This window comes from Eptatretus burgeri, chromosome 9, assembly GCF_056783735.1.
Source record: "Eptatretus burgeri isolate ZD-2024b chromosome 9, Ebu_testis_v1, whole genome shotgun sequence".
Lineage (NCBI taxonomy): Eukaryota > Metazoa > Chordata > Myxini > Myxiniformes > Myxinidae > Eptatretus > Eptatretus burgeri.
Window position 1 is genome coordinate 85,653,954 of NC_140969.1, and position 21,257 is coordinate 85,675,210.

Genomic DNA, 21,257 nt, shown 5'->3' on the forward strand with positions numbered 1-21,257 from the left:
CCTGCCAACCCCTCCTTTTGCTGTCAATCATCCCTGAGTTGGAGTCCTCCCCCAATTCGAGTCTAGTTCTTTCTTAACGGGTTTTCCCGGCCATCACGTTTGAAAAGGCAGGGACATTGTTATCGTCTTCGTTGTCTGAATTGTGGTGGTCTGTGGTGCTGTGTTTCAGAATGTGGGTGTGTGTGATGCTGTACGAGAGGGTGAACAAAAGAAGGAAAGGGAATTTATGAATAATGCATTGGATATACAGTATACTTGAAGAATATTAAATGGAAATTTGGGAAAGGGAGAGAACCAAATTGTACTGTGTGGTGTATGAAATAGCAACCACCGTATATTAGTCATGAATAAAAGAGGATTAAAAGGAGGAATAAAGGAAGAACAGGAGGGGTATAGAGGAGGAGGAGGAAGAAGACCTATTATACTGAGAGGCAATGAAAACGCATACCAAATTAAAGTTGACATTTATTTCATAGCATGTTAAAAAAGGATCAATGTATGCAATCACATGAGATATGTCAGGGACAGTCCTACAGAATCTGCACAGAGATTGTGAAAATCCGGATGTGCACGTGACATCACAAAAAGTCAAATGATGCAGGGGTCTGTAAAGTCAATATCGAGTGTGACCACCTTGGGCGGTGATGCATGCTTGAAATCTATGGGGCATGGCTAAACACAGGCGGTGGATCAGAGCTTGTGGTATTGCTGTCCAAAGGAACTGTAAAGCTGCAGTAAGCGCTGCAACATTACGTGGAGGGTTCATTTAACGATTTCTCCCCAAACCATAAGACTGCCATTTCCAAAACGGTCTCTCTCAATAATGCTGCCCTGAGCAAAACGGTATCCTTGCCGACAGTACACGCGAAGACGTCTATCTGGAAAACTACCATTGAACCTCTTGATTCATTGGAAAAGATGACGTTTGCCCACGGTCTCCCACCCAAGTTTCCACCAGCTGCACCCCATCGTTGTCGTGCAAGTTGGTGTTGATGTGTCAATATTTGTCACTGATGACTGATGAGGTATCCCCTTGTTCCAATGGTGGTTCTGGCCGTTTCTCATGCTGTTGACGACGATGTATCGGTCTTGTCTTGCTGACGCCACACGCTGTGTACCAGGAAGAGTATGGTCGCTGACCCTTCCTGTGGCTCTGTATCGGTTCTATAGCCTAAAAGCTTTTGACTGGTGGACATGAAAGTGTCGAGCAGCTCTTTCTTGGCTGATTCCACGATTCAGTATTCATGAGACATGACATTTAATTGATGGCCTCACAACCAAGGCAACCTGTGCTTTTATAGGGTGTGGACACACATGTTGCACATACAGAATGTTTTTTTTTATAACCAATGCTCATCATTTCCAAGATTTGCCATATGATTGCGTTCAGACTCGAACATCCATACACAACCACCAAAATGGACTCAAACAGCCAAAACAGAAGTCTATCATACATGTTTTACTATTTCTGCCTCTGAAGGTGGAAGGAGGTTATGTTTTCACACCTGTCTGTCCATGTTTGTTTTTTCTGTTTGTTTGAGTGCAGGATATCTCAAAAAGTTGTGGACGGATTCAGATGAAATTTGGTGGGCAGGGCTGGTTGGGTGTGTGACAAGGCCGAACTGATCAGATTTTGGTGAAGATCCAGACATGAGAATGTTTTAATTTTTAAAGTGATTTTTCACTCTTTAAAGATTGGGCCAAAACGATATACAGTACAGTATAGCATAATATTTCAAAAATGTCTTGGGCCCAATATGTTCTAGTGGATCAGGCATTGCATGGCGGAGGTATGTGCTCTACTGAGTGCCCTTCTAGTTACTTACTATTTGATCCTTTTTCACATGCTGTGAAATAAATATCAATTTTAATTTGGTATGCTTTTTCATTGCCTCTCAGTATATATCCCACACAAAGCATATACCCCATTTCCCTTGGACAATGGATGGGGGCTGATCTAGGCACATATACCAATGGTATAACTCATTAGGGAACTCCTTCGTGTTATGGATGTTCATTCACCCGGGGGCAAGATTCATAACCATCCCAATATCCAACATGTAGTCAATAGTATGCACAGAGATCCCAAACTGCCCGTTAATGAGTTAAATCTGCCAATTTGCTATGTGCGATTGAATCCATTTCCTAATGACCACATATAGCATCTCATTAACAAATCGGATTTATTCACAATGAAATGGGGAAAGGAGCAAGAAGAAGACACTGCTGCTCATGCGGCAAAATAAACTATATATATATATATATATATATATATATATATATATATATATATATATATATATATATATATATATATATATATATATATATATATATATATATCAAAAAACATAAAACGTGCCCTCAAAACCACAGCGGAACTTAATTATTTCGGCTTTATTGCATTTATATGGGGGACCATGGGATTCAGCATGAGATAGACTAGACAGAGTTGAGAGAATAGAACCTGCCATGTGTGGCAATGATCACCATGTGGTGGGGGGCTTTGTACAATGGTCCGTCCAGGCTAGTCCTCGCCCATGTCGCCATGTTCCATGTGCCCAGCCAATGAGAGAGACACACACACACACACACACACACACACACACACACACACACACACACACACACACACACACACACACACACACACACACACACACACACACACACCAAAAGAGACAAACAGACATCAGAGTGCTCAGCGGGACCACGGAGCTGTGCAGGATGCCGCAATTCCCAGAACCCCCATTACCAATGCCAACAGAGCCCAGGGAGTGAGGGAGAATGAGCGGTCCAGAGGCAGAAGCCACGGACGCCGCATGAAGTCCAGAACACCAAAGAACGAACAGCTCAGAACACTAACCTCATGCTGCGTTGCTCTCTTTATAGTCCCACCGCACTTTCTTTTTTTGTTTTGTATACATAGTCTAGGCTCATGAAAGAGCTAGGAAACTGAATGGATCAGAACTTAGCAGACAAAAACAGGATGCAAAACATTCATGTATGGAGAAGGAAACTCCAAGGTGGAAAAACTGGAAAATTAGGATGTATTTGGGTGGGGTTAAAGAGGGAAGAAAAGATCAGGGTTTTGGATTGGGGATGATAAGAGATGGTGGTGAACAGCTGTTTTGAAGACCAGGAGGGAAGAATGCGATTGAAGAGGATGTGGAAGTTCATTCTCCAGGTGGGGAAAAAACGAGAGAAACAAATGAGTGGATGTGAACAGTAATCCTGGATTTGGGTAGTTTTACAAGAAGAGAGATTATGGTAAACTGCATGAGCCTTGCATAAACCTGTGGAGGGGCAAAGGACGGAAAGAGCAGATGGTGAAAGACCAGAAAGGAGGCGGTAGATCGAGCGCAAATGACAGGGTGAAAAGGACAGAGAGGAGGATGTGCAAGACTAGTGGAGCAGATTTTTAGGACACGTCAGCTGATGCCATTTGGTCCAGTAGCAAAGTCAGAGTCGAGGGTTGAAAGAACCTTCTCAGTTGCAAAATACAGAGTCCAGGAGCAGTTGGGTACAACAGGGAAGGATGGGCACTAAGATTGAAAGGTTGGGGACACAAGATGGGGAAGCAAACACAGAATTGAGACATTCGGCTTTCTCATGAGCTGAGTCTACTGTGATGTCATTTGAAGAGAGGGTAGGAATGGAAGGGGAGCAGACACCAGAAAGTCTTAAGAAGGTGCCACCAGGTGTTAGAGGAAAGAGACAAGTTTGAAAGTTTCTTTTTGAGGTTGGACGGATGTTGTTTTCTGACTCTCCTGAGTGAGCACACATTTGTTGCAGACTTTTTAGAAAGCACTGAGATTGCCTTCAGTCGAATTTGCCTTCCAGGAAGAGAAGTCAAGTTGTTTCAGAGCAACTGCCTCATCACAGGACCATGGGTGGGAATCAGGGTAGTATAATTGAAGACAAGATGGAAAGAATCTATGCATGGGAGTGCAGGATTCTGTGGAAGAATTCCCAGGCGAAGCTAACATTAGGGGCAGTAGATATGGAACCAGTCCTGAAGAGAGAGGGCTGCTTGCAGTCCCTACCAAGCTGCTTGAGTGAAATTCCAGATTAGTTGGCGTTGAAGCGGTTCTCTGAGAATAGCCAGAGAGATGTTGACTTTCACAAGCATACAATCAGATGAAGCATTTAGAGCAGAGGAAGATCAGGAGACATTTAAGGAAAATTAGTCATGCCCAAATCCAGAAGGGAGGATTTGCCATTTGGAGAAATCCAGGTTGGAAAATTCACAGATTCTTCTTCTTGCGTATGGCAGCTTGGCTGCCGGGTAGCTATCATTTCTTGGAGCGTGGCAGTGCCGCTGATGCTGTGCCCCTCAACCAGTACACTGGTACTCATTTCGCCAACCTCGGAAGGATGACAAGCTGAGTCAACCCCACCTGGTGTTAATTCAGCAGTCAACGGGGCTCAAACTCAGGGCCACGGAGCTGTGCAGGATAAGGAATTTAATCCTAATATAAGCATTTAATCTCTTAAATTAAATTAATTAAATTAATAATTTAATCTAAGAATTTAATCAAGATCCTAAGCATTCACAGATTGAGTCAGTCCCATGGAGTCACAGAAGTCCTTTGCTGAAGTGCCATGGCTGGTGAGTGAGGTACCAACACCAGGCAAAGTTGCATAATGACAGTTGAAATCGCCGTATATAAGGAAGAGAGAGTTGGGATGAGTGGTTAAAAGTTTGTCCATGTTGTCAGAGAGAGAGAGAGAGAGAGAGAGAGAGAGAGAGAGAGAGAGAGAGAGAGAGAGAGAGAGAGAGAGAGAGAGAGAGAGAGAGAGAGAGAGAGAGAGAGAGAGAGAGAGAGAGAGAGAGAGAGAGAGAGAGAGAGAGAGAGAGAGAGAGAGAGAGAGAGAGAGAGAGAGAGAGAGAGAGAGAGATATATATATGGAGTCGTCACTATTAGGTGGACGGTACAACACACCGATGAACAAGAGGTGGGAGCAGCAGGGACGTCGCAGCCAGAGGTACTCCTGGGGGATGGGAGGTGTAAGGTCATTGGAGAGGCAGTGCAAAATTGAGTTCTTGATGTAAAGTGCAACTCCACCACAAGGGCATGGTTCAGGCCTATCAAATCGGAGGAGACAGTAACTGGGGAGAGACACCAAGGAGTCGGGGACACCCAGTGGGAGGAAGGATTCTGTTGAACAGATGATGTCTGATTTATCAGCAGTGGCCTGGATTGAGAGATCTGTCAGGTTAGAGCAAAGACCTCAGATGTTTGAGGTCCATACAGTTAAAGATAGAGGGGAGGGAGCATTGGGATGGTGCAGGATCGGGTGGAGGGTGGGGGGGGGCTTAGTGGGGGCAAGGTGAGGCTTTGTTGCTGAGAACACTCATGAAATGTGCCATGATTGGATGGCCCACCAGACGTGCTATCATCTGTCCCAGCAGAGCTGGGAAATAATCTGACATAATCCCGACCCAGCATAGCTGGTCACCTTCAGCTCAGCCCAGTGACCGTGCTGGGGGCTGTGCCGATTGGCTGCTCCCTGAAATAAAAACACCACATATGGACAGAAACATCGTGAATATTCTCGAATATAGGGAGGGGAGAAGCAGGACTTAAACACACATTTGAGTGGAAAAGATGAGAGCATTCTCCACACTTTGCGTGACACTATGGGCCAAATTTTCGAAAAGCACTTAGTGAGCGTTTTGCTAACACATGCTTAAGCCTTAAACGCTGACAAAAACATCGTTGCATGCGCGGAGTTAATCACCCATCTTAATAGCAATTTAAGAAGGGAGATAAACAGCCGATTAGTTTTGCGTGTCTAAACGGCCAATTTATCCTGTGAAACACCACACATATCTCCAACATCCAATTGAAATGATGTACTTGCATAGAATTGCAGCACCACAGACAATGGTTGGAGGGGATTCAGCGCATTGCTCCTCATCGTAGTTGATACAGGTCATATTGCACTCGATTCAGCAAGCAGCAACATGATTCCTTCGAGTGTCTGTAACTCCGGACAAATCTGATATTGTCATCTTTTTCCAGAGGATTGCATCTATCCTTAAAGATTCTCAATGCACAAGGCAAACTGTCCTATTCCTATCTTCTACTGCCTCACCTTGAGTTAATTCAAGCAAATGTCCCATGTAAACTGCCAATTATATGCCATGCAATGTTTACTTCAAGGCCTTAAACGCACTCTTAAACATGCCCTCACGTGTAAAAGTTTCTTTGTTATTTAAATGCTTGTGATTAGGTTTTGATCGCACATTAGATAATCACTCTTCAGCGATTGACGACTAACTTTGAATGGTGATAATCGCACGCACTACACTCTGCCAACTGCACCAACAGCAAACAAGTCAGTCCTGTGTCGTAAGCTACTGTACCTGGGTACTGCCTGTTGAGTGCTGGAACAGCTCAAGAGCCTCATTTCCCCTTATATAAACCCAACAAAGTGTTCCTGCATAATGCTTTTGAATCTCCTTCCAGCGATTGGATCAGATCGTTGCTCCAATTAAATCGTTATCGTCTCAGCCCTGTCATCGCACACTCAGCTGCTGTACATAGCATTGAGTAGTCAGCTCTTCACCTTGTCATCAACACTTTACTTTGGGGCATCTTCATTACAAATGTTTCAATATCTGTTGAACACCTTTTTAAAGCAAATGTTACTTTATATTTCAGGAAACTACGATAAACATGCAGGTTGGGAGGGTCATTCAAAATTTGGGTGTGTGATTCAAATACTTTTCAGAATGTAGCGCTTGTGTGCAAATATGTAGATGGATTTTCAAGTTTGCACTTTATTTTCGTTAAATTACAAAATATAACAGTTCGAAGATGGCCGAAATTTAAATTTCTTCACTTGCCATTATAATTGCAGGTGTTGGCATTACCAGAAGACGAACAGGCTTTAATCTCAACATACAAGTACGTTAGTGGAACGAGGAATGTTCATCCATACCTCTCTGCTATGGTTAACTATGCCCAGCCTGTCAAATTTCCAGGCTTTGCCATTGCTGAGGGTAAGATCTTGAAGCTGATTGTTGTTTTGCAATTTACAGATTATTAAATGTTGGTGCATTTTTAAGACAACTGTTGGCACAACAAAATATATTTTTTATTGCACAGGATCAACCAATCAAATATTCCTTTGCTAGTTATATTGTAGCAATATGGCATTGGGGTGGGAAGGATAGCCTTGAGGTACACATATTCGCCTCTAAGCTATCTAGCATGGGTTTTCTAGCATGGGTTTGAATCTCGATCCAGCTATAAGCAGTCATCCTGGTGTTTCAAAGGCAGCGTGATCTATCAATGTGTGCGCAGTCTCTCGGATGGATGTTAAACTGTGTGCCCCATCTGTCGGTATTAGTTGGTGGATGTTAAACATCCTATGGTGTCTTGTGAAGAGTATGTGAGCTATCGCCGGCACCCTGAACATATTACAAATTCCTGTCCTAACTGCTGGGAGGGCAATGACAAACCACCCAGTATAACCCTTGCCAAGAAATTGCTTCGGGAACATCGATGGTCTGTAACAGAGTATGGCACATCAGAATCAGAATGTCATTGGTTGATTCGTGTTATAGGAAACATATTTTGTTATGGCTGCATCTACTTTGAACTGTGTGTTCTATGGTTGTTAGTAGGTTGCTATCATGTCATGATTCTGACAATTTATCCTACTTCTCTAGCGAGTTGATACCAAAATGTATTTTATAATCATACTTGTAGAACTCACATGAGTCATTTGTTTAAACTCAAGCCATGTAGACTCATGATCAAGTCTACTTGCATTCACAAAGTCGGTATATCTGTTTTATGTGTGTACAGGGGGATCAGTAGCAAAATGGAGGAAATTAATATTGAGAAAAGATGAGAGATGAGAGTGGAGATTAAGGAATAGGGGGAGAATTGAAAGGAAGTTGAGAGGAGATGTGAATAAAATGATGGAAGGAAATAGGAATTTTATCAGGCATTGGTGGAGAGGACCAGGGTCTGGAAAAAGTTTCAAAAATTTTGCCATTTTTGCAAACATAAGTCCTGTATGTGGCCCTGAAATATAAAACACCATCGGCTTGTTTACATTGAACCTTCAGGGCAGGGGGGAGTGTGTAGATCAGCCTTGTTGCCATGCAACAAGCAGGCTGAAATGGAGGAAGCTCGACACACACGTTCAAAGAGAAGGCTCCAGTGGGTTACCTGGAGACTAAATTGGCTGACGCTATCTCGCTAGGTGCTGCAGTCCAATTGAACTCCAGTTGCATTTGTGGTCGAGCAGTTACGGCCATGAATGAGAATGGTTTTGAAAATTTGTCACAAAAATTTCTAATTACATTTTCCCACAACACCCAAGTTCTGGGAAGGAACACTGCTTCATTATGTTACAATATCAATGGAAGAACCTTCACTCGTATAAAGAACCTTCACAAATCTGGACATGGAATCCCTGCCCATACTCTTCAAAATCTGAGAACGACCACAATTGCAGTAGGGAAATGGAGCATGGTGCCCTTGTCTTGTTGCAGACATCAACAAAATGCAGAAAGTCCAGTGAAGACCCACAAGGATGCTCCCCACTATTCGTGAGCTGCATTTCCAAGAGCGACTGAGCGAGCTGGACATGCATTCATTTTTCTACCGGTGGAGCTGCAGGGATATGATTCAAAGCAAAATTTCATGTTAATTCGTTTATCGTTTTTTCATGTTTCATATTGTCAAGGTCTGAACGGCCTTTTTCAAGCCCTTCCTCGGACAGAAAGTGTGTCCTTGCTTAGCTCAGTCTCCTCGGTGTATTCCCGGGTATCTTGCTTTGATTTCCTCAACACTGTCCTATCATATTTTCTATTTCTATTTCCTGTCCTCGTTTCAAGAAATCGAAACAAACAAACAAAAAAACTTTGTATTTCACTCGATAATGATTCTCATTTCTATTGAATTTCTTTCTGCTCTTGGTTCTGCATCCCCTGCCCCTTCCAAAGCTTCATGTCCCACCTTTCTGTATCCCTCCTCACCCCACTCTCTCAATTCTTCCCCCTCATCCCACACACTCAAACCTTCCCCCATACCCCTCACACTCAAACCTTCCCCCATACCACTCACACTCAAACCTTGCCCCATACCCCTCACACTCAAACCTTCCCCTCACCCCACACACTCAAACCTTCCCCCACCCCCCAAAGCCTCCTCCCCCCCCACCCTGTACCATCCTGATGCCTCCTTCCTCCATATCTCTAACAGTGTGGACCTCAAACATCTGAGATCTCCGCTAACCTAACAGATCTCTCAATCCAGGCCGCTGCCGATAAAACAGACATCATCTTTTTAACAGAATCCTTTCTCACACAGGACATCCCCGACTCCTTCGTGTCTCTCCTGGGTTATTTTCTCTTCCAACTTGATAGGCCTGAACCATGTCCCGGCGGCGGAGTTGCACTTTACATGAAGAACTCAATTTCCCACTGCCCTTGTTCTGACCTTACACCTCCCAACCCCCAGGAGTACCTCTGGTTGCATCTTCCCCACTATTCCCACCTCTTGTTCATCTGTTTGTGTACCGTCGTCCTAACACTGTTGATTCCATCTACATCTCTCTCTCTCTCTCTCTCTCTCTCTCTCTCTCTCTCTCTCTCTCTCTCTCTCTCTCTCTCTCTCTCTCTCTCTCTCTCTCTCTCTCTCTCTCTCTCTCTCTCTTTCTGACAATATGGACAAACTTCTAACCACTCATCCCAACTCTCTCTTCCTCATATGTGGCGATTTAAATTATCACCATGCAACTTGGCTGGGTGGTGGTACCTTTTGCACCAGCCATGGTGCTTCAGCAAAGGACTTCAGTCACTCCATGTTACTGATTCAGTCTGTAAACTTTCCAACCCGGATTTTCCCCAATGGCAAATCCTGCCTTCTGGACTTGTTGATGACTAACTTTCCTGCAAATGACTCCTGCTCTTCCTCTGCTCCATTTGATTAATCTAATCATATGCTTGTGAAAGTCAACATTTTTCTGGCGATGTTGAGAGCTGCCTTAATGCCAGCAAGTCTGGCATCTCAATCAAGAAGATTGGCAGGGACTGCAATCAGCCATCTCTCTTCAGGACTGTCCTCGCATATCTACTGCCCCTGATGTTAACTCAGCCTGGAGATTTTTTCACAGAAACCTGCTCTTTCTCATGCACAGATCTATCTCATCTTCAATTATCCTACCCTTCTTCCTGCCCATGGTACACTGATTCCTGTGGTTAGGCAGTTGCTCTGAAACAACTTTCCTTCTCTTCCTGGGAAGGCAAATCTGAACCAAGGCAATCTTAGTTCATTCCAAAAAGTCCGCAGCAAGTGTGTGTCCACTCTCAGTAGGGCCAGAAGACAACATCTGTGCAACCTCAAGAATGATCTTTCAAAATTTTCTCCCCCCTCTAAAAGCTGGTGACACCTTGTTTAAAATATCTCTGGAGTATGCTCCCCTTCTATCCCTTCCCTCTCTTTAAATGGCACCACAGTTGACCCTGCTTGTGAGTAGCTGAATGCTTCAATTCTAAGTTTGCTTCCAATCTTATATCCCCAACCCCTCACTCTCAGTACCCATCCTTCCCTGTCGAACCCAACTGCTCCTGGAGTCTGTGTCTTTTGCACCTGAGAAGGTGGAGAAAGTTATTTCAACCCTTGACTCTGACTCTGCCACTGGACCGGACAGCATCAGCTAAAATGTCCTGGAAACCTGCTCTGATGCTCTTGCACATCCCCTCTCTGCCTTTTTCACCCTATCATTTTACCAAGGTCATCTTCCATCTGCTTTGGATATCTGCCAACCTCATTGTACGACATGAAAAGGTGCAAAAACTGATCTCCTCAACTACAGACCTATCAACTTAATTCTAATCATCAGCAAGGTCATGGAATCCATCATCGCAGTTGATATGAAATCCTTCATTTTCTCCAACAACCTCATTTCTGATCACAATTTGGTTTCAAACCAGGTCACTCCACCTTTGACATGCTGCTTCGACTCAGCCATGATCTTTCTTTGGCAAACCACATTTCAAAGTTGGCCTCCAAGCCAGCTGTTGACTGGGCATCCTTCATCATACAAAGTCCTTCCTTGGCACGCCTGAATTCCTATCCACCTACAATTCCTTCATCCGAGCTTTATGGAGTACTGCTCTCCCCTATGGGCTGGCTCTCCTGCCTCCCATCTTGCTCAGTTTGACGTCATGGAAACAAAGGCTTTCAAGATCATTGGAATATCCCGCACTGAAGCTGAGTCTTTGGGCTTATCACTTAACTATTGCAGATAGGTGGGTGGTCTTTCTGCCTTCTACCACCTCCTTTCTTGCACCCTCTGATCTTTCTGTGCTTTGCCTCCCCCCCCCCCAGGTTTCTGCAGGGCTCACATGGTCCACTACCAATCCCCTTCTGGTGAAACTACCTCAATCCAAGATCACTGCTCATCTCCACTCATTTTTTCCTCTCCCCCCCCCACCTGTGGGACCAACTTCCACATTCTCTTCAATCTCATTCTTCCCTCCAGGTCTTCAAGACAGCTGTTCACCATCATCTCAGCTCTTCCCCAATCCGCAACAAGTCCACATGGACACCCATTGCTGTAAACTCCACAATTGAGTATTACGGACACCCATTGTCTATTTGTCCTTCCCATCTTGACAGCAGGCTTTCCACTATCATCATCACACACAGAAAAGTATTACGGACACCCATTGTCTATTTGTCCTTCCCATCTTGACAGCAGGCTTTCCACTATCATCATCACACCCAGAAAAGTTGCTAGGATTGTTCAAGGGCTTGACATCTCAAAATCTACTGGACAAGATCAAATCCCTGAAATTGCTTTGAAGATGTGTTCACCTGAACTGTCTTCTGTTCTCTCAAAATTGTATCACTTGCATCTGTCAAAATCTGTGTTTCCATCTCGCTGGAAGCAGGCTTCGGTAGTCCCTGTTTTTAAAAGCTCTGGTGAGAAATCTGATCCCTCCAACTATTGGCTTATTTGCCTTCTACCCAGTAAAAGCAAAGTGTTTGAAATCCTGATCAAATGGCAACTCATGACTCATCTGGAAACCCACAACCTCCTAAATGATGTCCAGTGTGGCTTTGGAAATTCAATGTCTGCTGATGATATTCTATCCCAAATCACTGAACATATGAATTGGGCTTTGGATCATTGTGGAGAAGCGAGGGTCGTTGCTCTCAACACCTCAAAGACTTTTGATAAAGTATGGTACAAAGGCCTCATCCATAAGCTAAAATCATATGGCATCTCTGGAAAATTGCTTGATACAATTTCTGACTTCCTTGCAAATCGTCAAATATATGTGGTACATGAGGGACAGTTGTCTCCTGTCCATAATCCGAATGCTGTATATTTCCTAACCAGGAACCTTGTCGTCTCCTCCTTCCCGTATCCATGCCAGTACCACTCTCAATCAGGACCTAGTGAGTGTGATTAACTGGGGAAAAGACTGACTTGTTACCTTCAACCAAAAAATACCCAATTGTTGTCGGTGTATAGTTCAAGATCATCTTGTTTTCCAACCCAGTCTATGGATTCTTCACCTTTGCAGGAACTTCCTATTATCCGTCTGCTTGGAATGGATATCAGCTCAAACCTCAGATGAGAAAACAACATCTCTGATGCAGCTAAAAGAACCTTCCCACACCTTGGCTGCTTATTTCGTGCTCGGTGATGCCTTCCTGAAGCTGCTATGCTCCATCCACACAAGGCCATCATACGACCTGTCATGGAGTATGATTGCCATATTTGGACGAGTACTCTGGCCTGTCACCTATCTCTCCTTGACAGAATCCAGTGACGTGCTACTATTCTGCTAGGACAGGAGTTGGCATCATCCCTGGAACCTCTCTCAGTCTGCTGCTATGTTGTTTCTTTAAGCCTTTTCTATAGGTATTACCACGGAATGTGCTCTCAGGGTCTCTTACAAGTTGTTCCACCTGAGCAGTCGCTCTACACGTTTGGCAGTTTCTTCCCATCCATACACTATATCTGTTCCCATACATACACTACCTTCATTAACCCCACCCAAGTCCCTCCTCCTTCCAATTTCCCAGTTTTCTCTCCCTGGAGTTTCCTTCTGTATCCATATTGTTCACCCCATGTATCCTCTGTGTCCATCTTATCCACCCCATGCATGCGTGTTTCACTTCTTGTTTTTCTCCGTTACATGCTGATCCGTTCAGTGTACTCGCTCTTCCACTAGCCATGACTATGTGCACAAAAAAGTGTTCAAATGCTCCACAGAGTTGACAAGAGTAGATCCATGTCAATGGTTCACACCAATGGAGTATTCACCTACATGAATGAGGTCACACCATCAAGCCCTTTGTAAAAATACGTGTTTACGCCTAAATCTTTTAAATCAGGATGTGTTGTGTGAATGCCAACTCACCTTCACGTTTACCTCTCACACTGCCCACTTCGCCCCACCCTGCCCTGAAACGGCGATGTAAATGAGCCTCATATGCGGAGATATAGAACGCAGCAAGTAATGATATATAGGAAGGTGGTGGTTTGTTGTGTTCGATTGGTCAATGAAATGACCCATTAATCAGACGTCAGTTACATGTTGAGGAAAATGTGGTATTCTAACAAGTGACCTTAATTTTAATTTTGTGTGTGCTGGTGAATTAGAGGATACAAACATAGGAATAGAAACGAATATGATGGCACATTTCATATGTGGGGCAGAAGCTGCTCCAAACGTTCAACTAATAAATGACCATCAAGAAGCAAAACCTGAGCTGCAATCAATGTACGGATAAAACTTGTGCAATGATGGTCTCACATCTTTTTGTCCACAGATTACGGTATATCCCACAACATGTCCTCCTTCTCTGAGTCTGTTGGCCTTGGCTATTTGAAGACGCACGCCATCGAATTTGTGAAGTATCCTTGCCCACGCCAGCTTCCGAATCCCACCATAAGTATTGCTTTCAGAATACTTTCAAGGCTTCTTAATAATACTTCCTATTAACAACCTAGCCAGTAACTAGATAGCATCTCAAAATGCAAAGCCTGTCCACCTGCATTTGCTTTGTACTCAAACTAAACTTGACAAAACCGACAGGTCAAATTTTTTAAACATTTTATTCATTTGTGTTCTCCATATCCTAAAAATCAAGGTTTGTTGAAAATTTGATGACAAAAGCTCAAATGGTAAAAACGTTATGGCCGAGACAGACAGACACACAGAAGCGATTGCAAAACCCCTTCTCCTGCTGCATGGAGGAACGGGCTGATAATAATAATAATATTCTTTTATTATTATTTCACATTTTAAAATTGTGTCGTACAATGTGAAACTAGTTTTCTTTATCGTGAAAAAAACACCATAACATGTCAAACTCTCGGCATATTATGTTTGAATATTTACAGCACCCAAGACATGTCTGCCGAGCAGTCAGAAGTGAGCCATTCTCAGTTGCATAATTATAATTATGATAATCATGACTTTCATTGATGACTTACAAACAGCTACAACAAGCGTCAGATGAGCAGGATTTACCCAAAGGGCGGTCGTGTCGACTCCAGCAATTACGTGCCGCAGATTTTCTGGAATGCTGGTTGCCAAATGGTTTCTCTGAACTTTCAGACTCCTGGTATGCCTTTTGCACACATTCATTACATCACTTCCTGGGGGAATATTGATGTGTAAAGAAATCTCAGTTTACTGTATCACACACTAAAGTGTTTTTGCTTTTTGGAAAAGTGTTAGGCCAAGTGTGAATGAAAATTGACAAACTAGGTAAAGCAATAGATGAGACATCGTACCACAGATGCTACATCATCAGCATAGGTAAAATAAATTTGTGATTCCGACACCTTCTTTTTCTTCATTCATATGCAGCATATGGCTGCACCATCATTGGCTGAGGGTGTGGCTGTGCCGCTGATACAACACACCCCCCCTGTAGGTTAGGATAGGAGTTTGTAATTTGTTCAGGGTGATGGTAATAACTCGCATACTCTTTGTGAAGGACACCGTAGAATCTTTATCGTCCACCAACTAATGTCAGCAGATGGGACGCACAGTTTAACGTCCATCCGAGGGATGGCACACACGTTGATGCCTAGTCCTGCCTGGGAGACACCAGGATGACAGTTTGTAACTGGGCTGAGAATCTCGATGGCTCAGAGGTGAGTGTGTGTACCCCTTGCCCACCTGTCAGCCCATTCCTACGCCTTATAAACCAGTCTAACAGAATGGTGCAGAGGTGGTGCACTTCCCTTTCATCTGTTTCGTGTGGGTTTGATTTTAGGCCCAACTATAAACGGTCTGATCGATACTTTGCAGGCAGGGCATTGCACGACAAAGTGCTCCATATTCCTCGGATGGACGTTACGCCGGGTGTTCCATCTGCTTGGATTATTTGATGAACGTTAAAGATCGCACTGTGTCTTCATAAAGAGTAGATGAGTTATCACCGGCACCCTGAACAAATTACAAATTCCTACCACATTCATAGTCAAACATCAAGCATGGCCAGCTGGTTTGTGAAAGGCTTGGGCTAAAAATCTTCCCTTGGCAACCCCTAAAGGATTGAATAATAATCGGACCCATTAAAATGGGAGTAGGAGCAAATTATTACGTAGCATATTGGAAAATTAGACTTGGCAAAGGGAAATGGCATTCACTCGTCAGCCTGCATCAGAGAACCCAGGCTGCTGCTTGCCTCACAATGGGAAATTCCTTTCACTAACTTGTGACATAAATTTTACCGTCCGTCACATTTCGTTTCCGGAGCTTAACTACAAATCCCTTCAAGATATATTTACGAAATTTGGTACACATATCAAGCAAGTGGTGAACTGGTGCCTTTTGATATTTAGAGATTTCCCCCAAAAAAATTCTGTCACTTTCCATGGAAACAAGTTGGGTATTAAGAAATAATTGAGGTTAACCTTTGTTTCCAGAGCATAGTTGCAAAACTATTAAGTATTTCTTTATGAAATTTGGTACACACATCAAGAATAAATTGAACTGGTGCCTTTTGCTACTTGTCCTTATTTATTATGGCCGGGGATATTGAAGACTTTGTCTTCAACGGATGCTAGTTATTATTATTATCATTACTATTATTTTTATTATCATTATTAATTAACACCCCGGGTGTTAGAAAAATTATGTCGTTAGGTAATTTATGAACGGCTCCGACCTGGTAAACTGATCTTCAATATTACTATTACTAAGAAATGTGACAAAAAAGCCCACTAGCCACTGCAAAAAAACAAAAACCCTCAAACATCTGGAAAATAGACTGTGCACGGTATACGTTTTCGGTACGCAGCATGCGATTGCGTTTATTTTTTCTGTAAACTTATGTATGTAATTTCCTAATGACAGCTACTTGGTGCTTTGAGAAGTTTTATTATTGGGGGGGGGGGGTTCTATGCATCATCCACCCCATCTGCTGGGAAAAAAGTGGGTGGGGGATATCCTCTCCATTCCACCCTCCCCTCCCAGAGTTATGCTCGTGGTATAAATGAAAACTGACACAGTGCAATGACAACATGGTATAAAGATCAATTTGCATATCGTTAATCAATGGAATATTTTAATTACCATAATGCTGTTAACAATATATGTCTTAGAGGTGCATGCTGGTAATATTAGTGTACATGTTTGTAATGTGTATTTGTAGATCTGGCCATGCAGCTGAATCAGGGAAAGTTTGAATATAATGGATCTTGCGGGTAAGTACTAGTATGTGGAAGGATGAAGGGGGGGGGGGTTGAGATAGAATGGAATCCATAACTAGATGGTGTTAAGAATAGTATGGACTGTGTGCCGAGGAGATTATATTTACTCCTGTATCAGGGATCTGTCATTCTATTCATTTTCTCCCTCGGCCCTGCTGTTTGCATTTCCCCGTTCTCTTTCTTCTGTTGGTTTTGCTATGTTATGTCCTGATTCGTTCTGTGTTCAAATTAAAAAATAGGCAAAAGAAAGTTTGAAATTTTGTGTTTCGACAGAATATAGTTTGAAATTTTACAATGTATAGCCACCCAGATCATAGATCGAGTGCTGAGCTACATGTTTGTAATAGGAAGCAGAAACTCTTCGGAAGGAAGCTCAGTCTTCAACCACTGGCCACTCTTTTTCAGGTACCTTCTCAAACCAGATTTCATGCGACGCCCCGATCGCACTTTTGACCCTTTTTCTGAGACTCCTGTCGACGGTGTCATAGCTGCAACCTGCTCTATCCAGGTGAATTAAATCAAGACAATAGTAGATGTAGAGAAAAGCAAAAGGAGAATGAGAATGAGGACAAGGCAATAAAGTTATAACTAAAAATAATAGCTTTTCATGGTATCCACTTATCCTTTTACTGTCTGTCCAACTACTACCAGATAATCTCCGGACAGTTTCTGTCAGACAAGAAAGTGGGAACATGTGTTGAGGTGGACATGTATGGCCTTCCTACGGATACGATTCGCAAAGAGTTCCGCACTCGTCTTGTCATGAACAATGGCCTAAATCCAGTTTACAACGAAGAACCTTTTGTATTCCGTAAGGTGGGTTATAATTATTGCTGCTTGCAATTCATCACAGATATAAAACTTCTAAAAATATTTGCTGTGAAGGTAGGATGCTATATTGCACACATCAAAGACATAGTACGTAGATCCAAGTCTCAAGATTTTCACTTTCCATTGTGGTCACCTTTGATCTTCCACTCATCCCTTACCGATTCTTTCCTTTACACCATTTGCCCCTGGTCCCACTGCCTATTCACATACCCGCCCCCCCCCATTTCTCCTGCTAATTTCGACCTGTTGATTTCCTCTCATTTGTTTCATATTTTTAATTCTCTCCTGTTTTGCATTTTGCCTAAAGCTTAATCAGTGGCAAGATTTTATTTCCTTGCATGGTTTGACACATTTACTTATTTTGACCTGATGTTTGCAAAAAATAAAATTTTTAATCTCATTTGAAGTTTTCTTTTTTTCTTCTTTCTTGCATTAAGTCATTGTAAGTACATGCCAATGAGGTTTAGTGCTAGAGGCAGAAATAGACCAGGAAGGTAAGAAGTATTAAAGAGAAGTATAAGGTATTTCTAATATTCGGGAAAAACAACAGGACTGGAGTCAACCTCTAATCAGTATCAGTATAGGAATAGTTCAGAAATTTAATTGGCAAGCCAAAAGAGAATATGAGAGGGATATGGGCAAAAAGTTTAAACGTGAGGATTTTTTTTTCAGTACATAGGAGGTAGAGAGCGGGCTAACAAGTGCATTGAGAGATAGCACAGGGATATTGGAAAGTGATGAAAGTGACATGGCAGGTTTATTCAATAGTTTGATTCAACATTTATACAAGAATAGTCAGGGTAATTCCCAATACCTTGCTGAGAGGAAAACAGCTTGGAAAACAAAAAGAAGATCGATCCAGATGATGTACACCCAAGAGTATTGAGAGAGGTGGCAAAGCCGATTAGTGAAATGTTAACAGAGTAGATATGTATGATGTTAACAGATATCAGCCAATTTGAGTCTGGTGCAGGTTCCATGGGATTGGAATGTATAAAATATAAAACCGTTATTACCTCCATCACAGAAGGTGAAGGAGGTTATGTTTTCACCCCTCTCTGTTTGATTGTTTGTCTGTCTGTCTGTCTGTGCGCAGGATATCTCAAAAAGTTGTGGACGATCCGGATGAAATTTGATGGGCAGGTTGGGTGTGTGATGAGGAAGAATCGATTTAATTTTGGTGAAGATCCTAATCTGATAATTTTTTAAGTGATTCTTCACCATTGAGAGATAGGGATAAGCTAATATATAGCACGATTTCTCAAAAAGTTGTGGACAGATTCGGATGAAACTTGGTGGACAGGTTGGGCGTGTGACCACGACGAATTGTTTCGAATTTGGTGAAGATCCGAATCCAGATCTGGATATGAGAATTATTTAATTTTAAAGTGATTCTTCACCATTGAGAGATCGGGCCAAATCGATATTTTGCCTGATATTTACCTTTGCATTCTGCGAAAGGTTATGTTTTGGTCGCTGTGTATTTATTTATTTGTGAATATGTGTGTTTGTTTGTTATTCGCATAACTCAGAGAGTATTAAACTGAATTGCATGAAATTTGGTGGGATGATTCGTGAGTATCGCAGGACGATTTGATTAGATTTTGGGAGCGATCGGGTCAAAGGTCAAGGTCATGAAAAGGTCAAAAACACTCTTTTGAGCATAACTTCCTTCATTAATACAGCTATCGACATGCAACCACTGCCATATAGTTCCATGATGAGATACCTTTCGGATATGTAGTGTCAAATTTGACCTAACGTCATCGGAAGTGCGTCTAAATGACGTCACAAGAAGACGTAAATTTTCAGTTTTCGATCTCATCAGTTTTGATCATACCGTTTTGTAGGACTTACCTTAAGGACGTCACACACCAAATTTGACTTCGATCGGACTGACCGTTATGACGTCATTGACGTTTGAACATGACGTTTTTCAATTGTGGCTAAAATGTCCTGATATTTTACATTCAAATATCTATATAATTTATAAAGCAAAGTCTCCCAAATCCAGGCATTACGATCAGTACCAAAATATCTGTTTATTGATGTACAGGTTTTGCCAATTAACTCTGTAGTCAAGGTCAAGGTCACACTCAAGGTCAAAATATACTTGTAGGCATAGCTTCAGATCTAATAGAGCTATTGACATGAAACCAACGTTAAAACATTCAGTGAACTACGAGCTTTCAGAATGGTAGTCCCCGATTGGACTTGACGTCCCCGGAAGTGCGTCAAAATGACGTCAAAAGATGACGTCATTTTTCAACTTTTTAATTTTTCAGTGTTTATCATTCCATTTTGTTGGACTGCCTTCAAGGAGGTTACACACCAAATTTGACGTCAATCGGACTGACGGTTGTGACGTCATGGACGTTTTAAAATGACGTTTTTCAAATGTACCCGGAAAAAGTTGCGGCGGCGAAGGTATGCGCTCTACCGAGTGCTCGTTCGAGTTCAAAAATGTATTGGGCCTGATATGTTCTCGTGGATCAGGCATTACAGGGCGGAGATATGCGCTCTACTGAGTGCCCTTCTAGTTTAATAAAGGACCCAGAGAGGAATTGGGGAACTATAGACCTGTTAGTTTAACTGTTAAGATATTGGAGAGGTTAATTAGGAATCGGATAGGTCATAGGAGACTGCTTCGGCAGCACCAACACTCTGTGCAGAGTATGGTCTCAATGGATGGATAGGGAACCATTTAGATAAATTAGAGATAATTAATAGATATTAAATAAAGGCAGATCATGTTTACCAAATTTGTTGGAGTTCTATGAAGAAGTTTCTTGTTGGATGGATGAAGGAGGTGCAGTAGATGTAGTTTATATGGACTTTCAGAAAACATTTCACAAGGTATCACATATGAGGCTGTTAGCTAATGTGAGAGCTTGTGGAGCTGTGGCTGGTCGAGTAGCTCACTGGATTCGTTATAGGAAGCAAAGAGTGGCTTTGAGTGGCAGGATGTCTGGCTGGGAGATTGTAAGTAGTGGGGTACCTTACAGATCAGTTATAGGCCAGTTATTGTTCATAATTTACATCAATGATTTGCACATTGGGGTTGAGAGTCAGCTTTTTAGCTTTGCAGATGATACAAAGCTTGGAGGTAAGATTGACAAAAGAGGGTTGTGATTAGATTCAGGATAGTCTAGATACTTTTATAGATTGGGAAAATATTGGCAGATGTAGTTTAATTAACATAAAGAAATGTAAGGTGTTGGGGATGAGTAGAAATAATTAAAATAGGGATTATATGATACAAGGGGTAGACATGGAGCATGCCATGCAGGAGAAGGATCTGTGGGTGGTAATCAATATGGGTGGAGATAAGCAGACAGCGCAGTGCCAGGTAGCTACTGTGGCCTGCAAAAGTATTCACCTCCTTCCAATAATGCCACATTTAGATGAATTACGAATTATGCAGAAACAATTTTCCCAAATGAGTTTTTTATTCACAACTGAAGAGATCACAACTGAATTCGGTTCAAGTCAGGACTTTGACAGGGCCACTCAAAAACATTAATTTTCTTCTTATTCAGCCACTCCAGTGTGGCTTTAGTTTTGTGTTTCGGATTCTTGTCCTGCTGAATTGTGAATCGCCTACCCAGTTTCAGATTCATGGCTGACTTAAGTCGGTTTTCATCAAGGATTCTCCTGTACTTTGCACTGTCCATTGTGCCTTCTATCTTGAAAAGCTTGCCAGTCCC

General features: G+C 42.5%; 1 protein-coding gene across 3 annotated transcripts in view; it reads left to right on the top strand.

Annotated features, from left to right (window-relative positions):
* The window catches only part of LOC147020518 (1-phosphatidylinositol 4,5-bisphosphate phosphodiesterase beta-4-like), a 176,701-nt gene that overhangs the window by 92,258 nt on the left and 63,186 nt on the right, over positions 1-21,257 (top strand). For all 3 annotated transcript variants that reach the window (XM_085895918.1, XM_085895916.1, XM_085895917.1), the window contains 6 exons: positions 6,871-7,012; positions 13,821-13,905; positions 14,494-14,618; positions 16,662-16,713; positions 17,125-17,227; positions 17,371-17,535. In XM_085895918.1, coding sequence (XP_085752044.1) covers positions 6,871-7,012; positions 13,821-13,905; positions 14,494-14,618; positions 16,662-16,713; positions 17,125-17,227; positions 17,371-17,535 — 672 coding nt within the window. The remainder of the gene's footprint in view (positions 1-6,870; positions 7,013-13,820; positions 13,906-14,493; positions 14,619-16,661; positions 16,714-17,124; positions 17,228-17,370; positions 17,536-21,257) is intronic.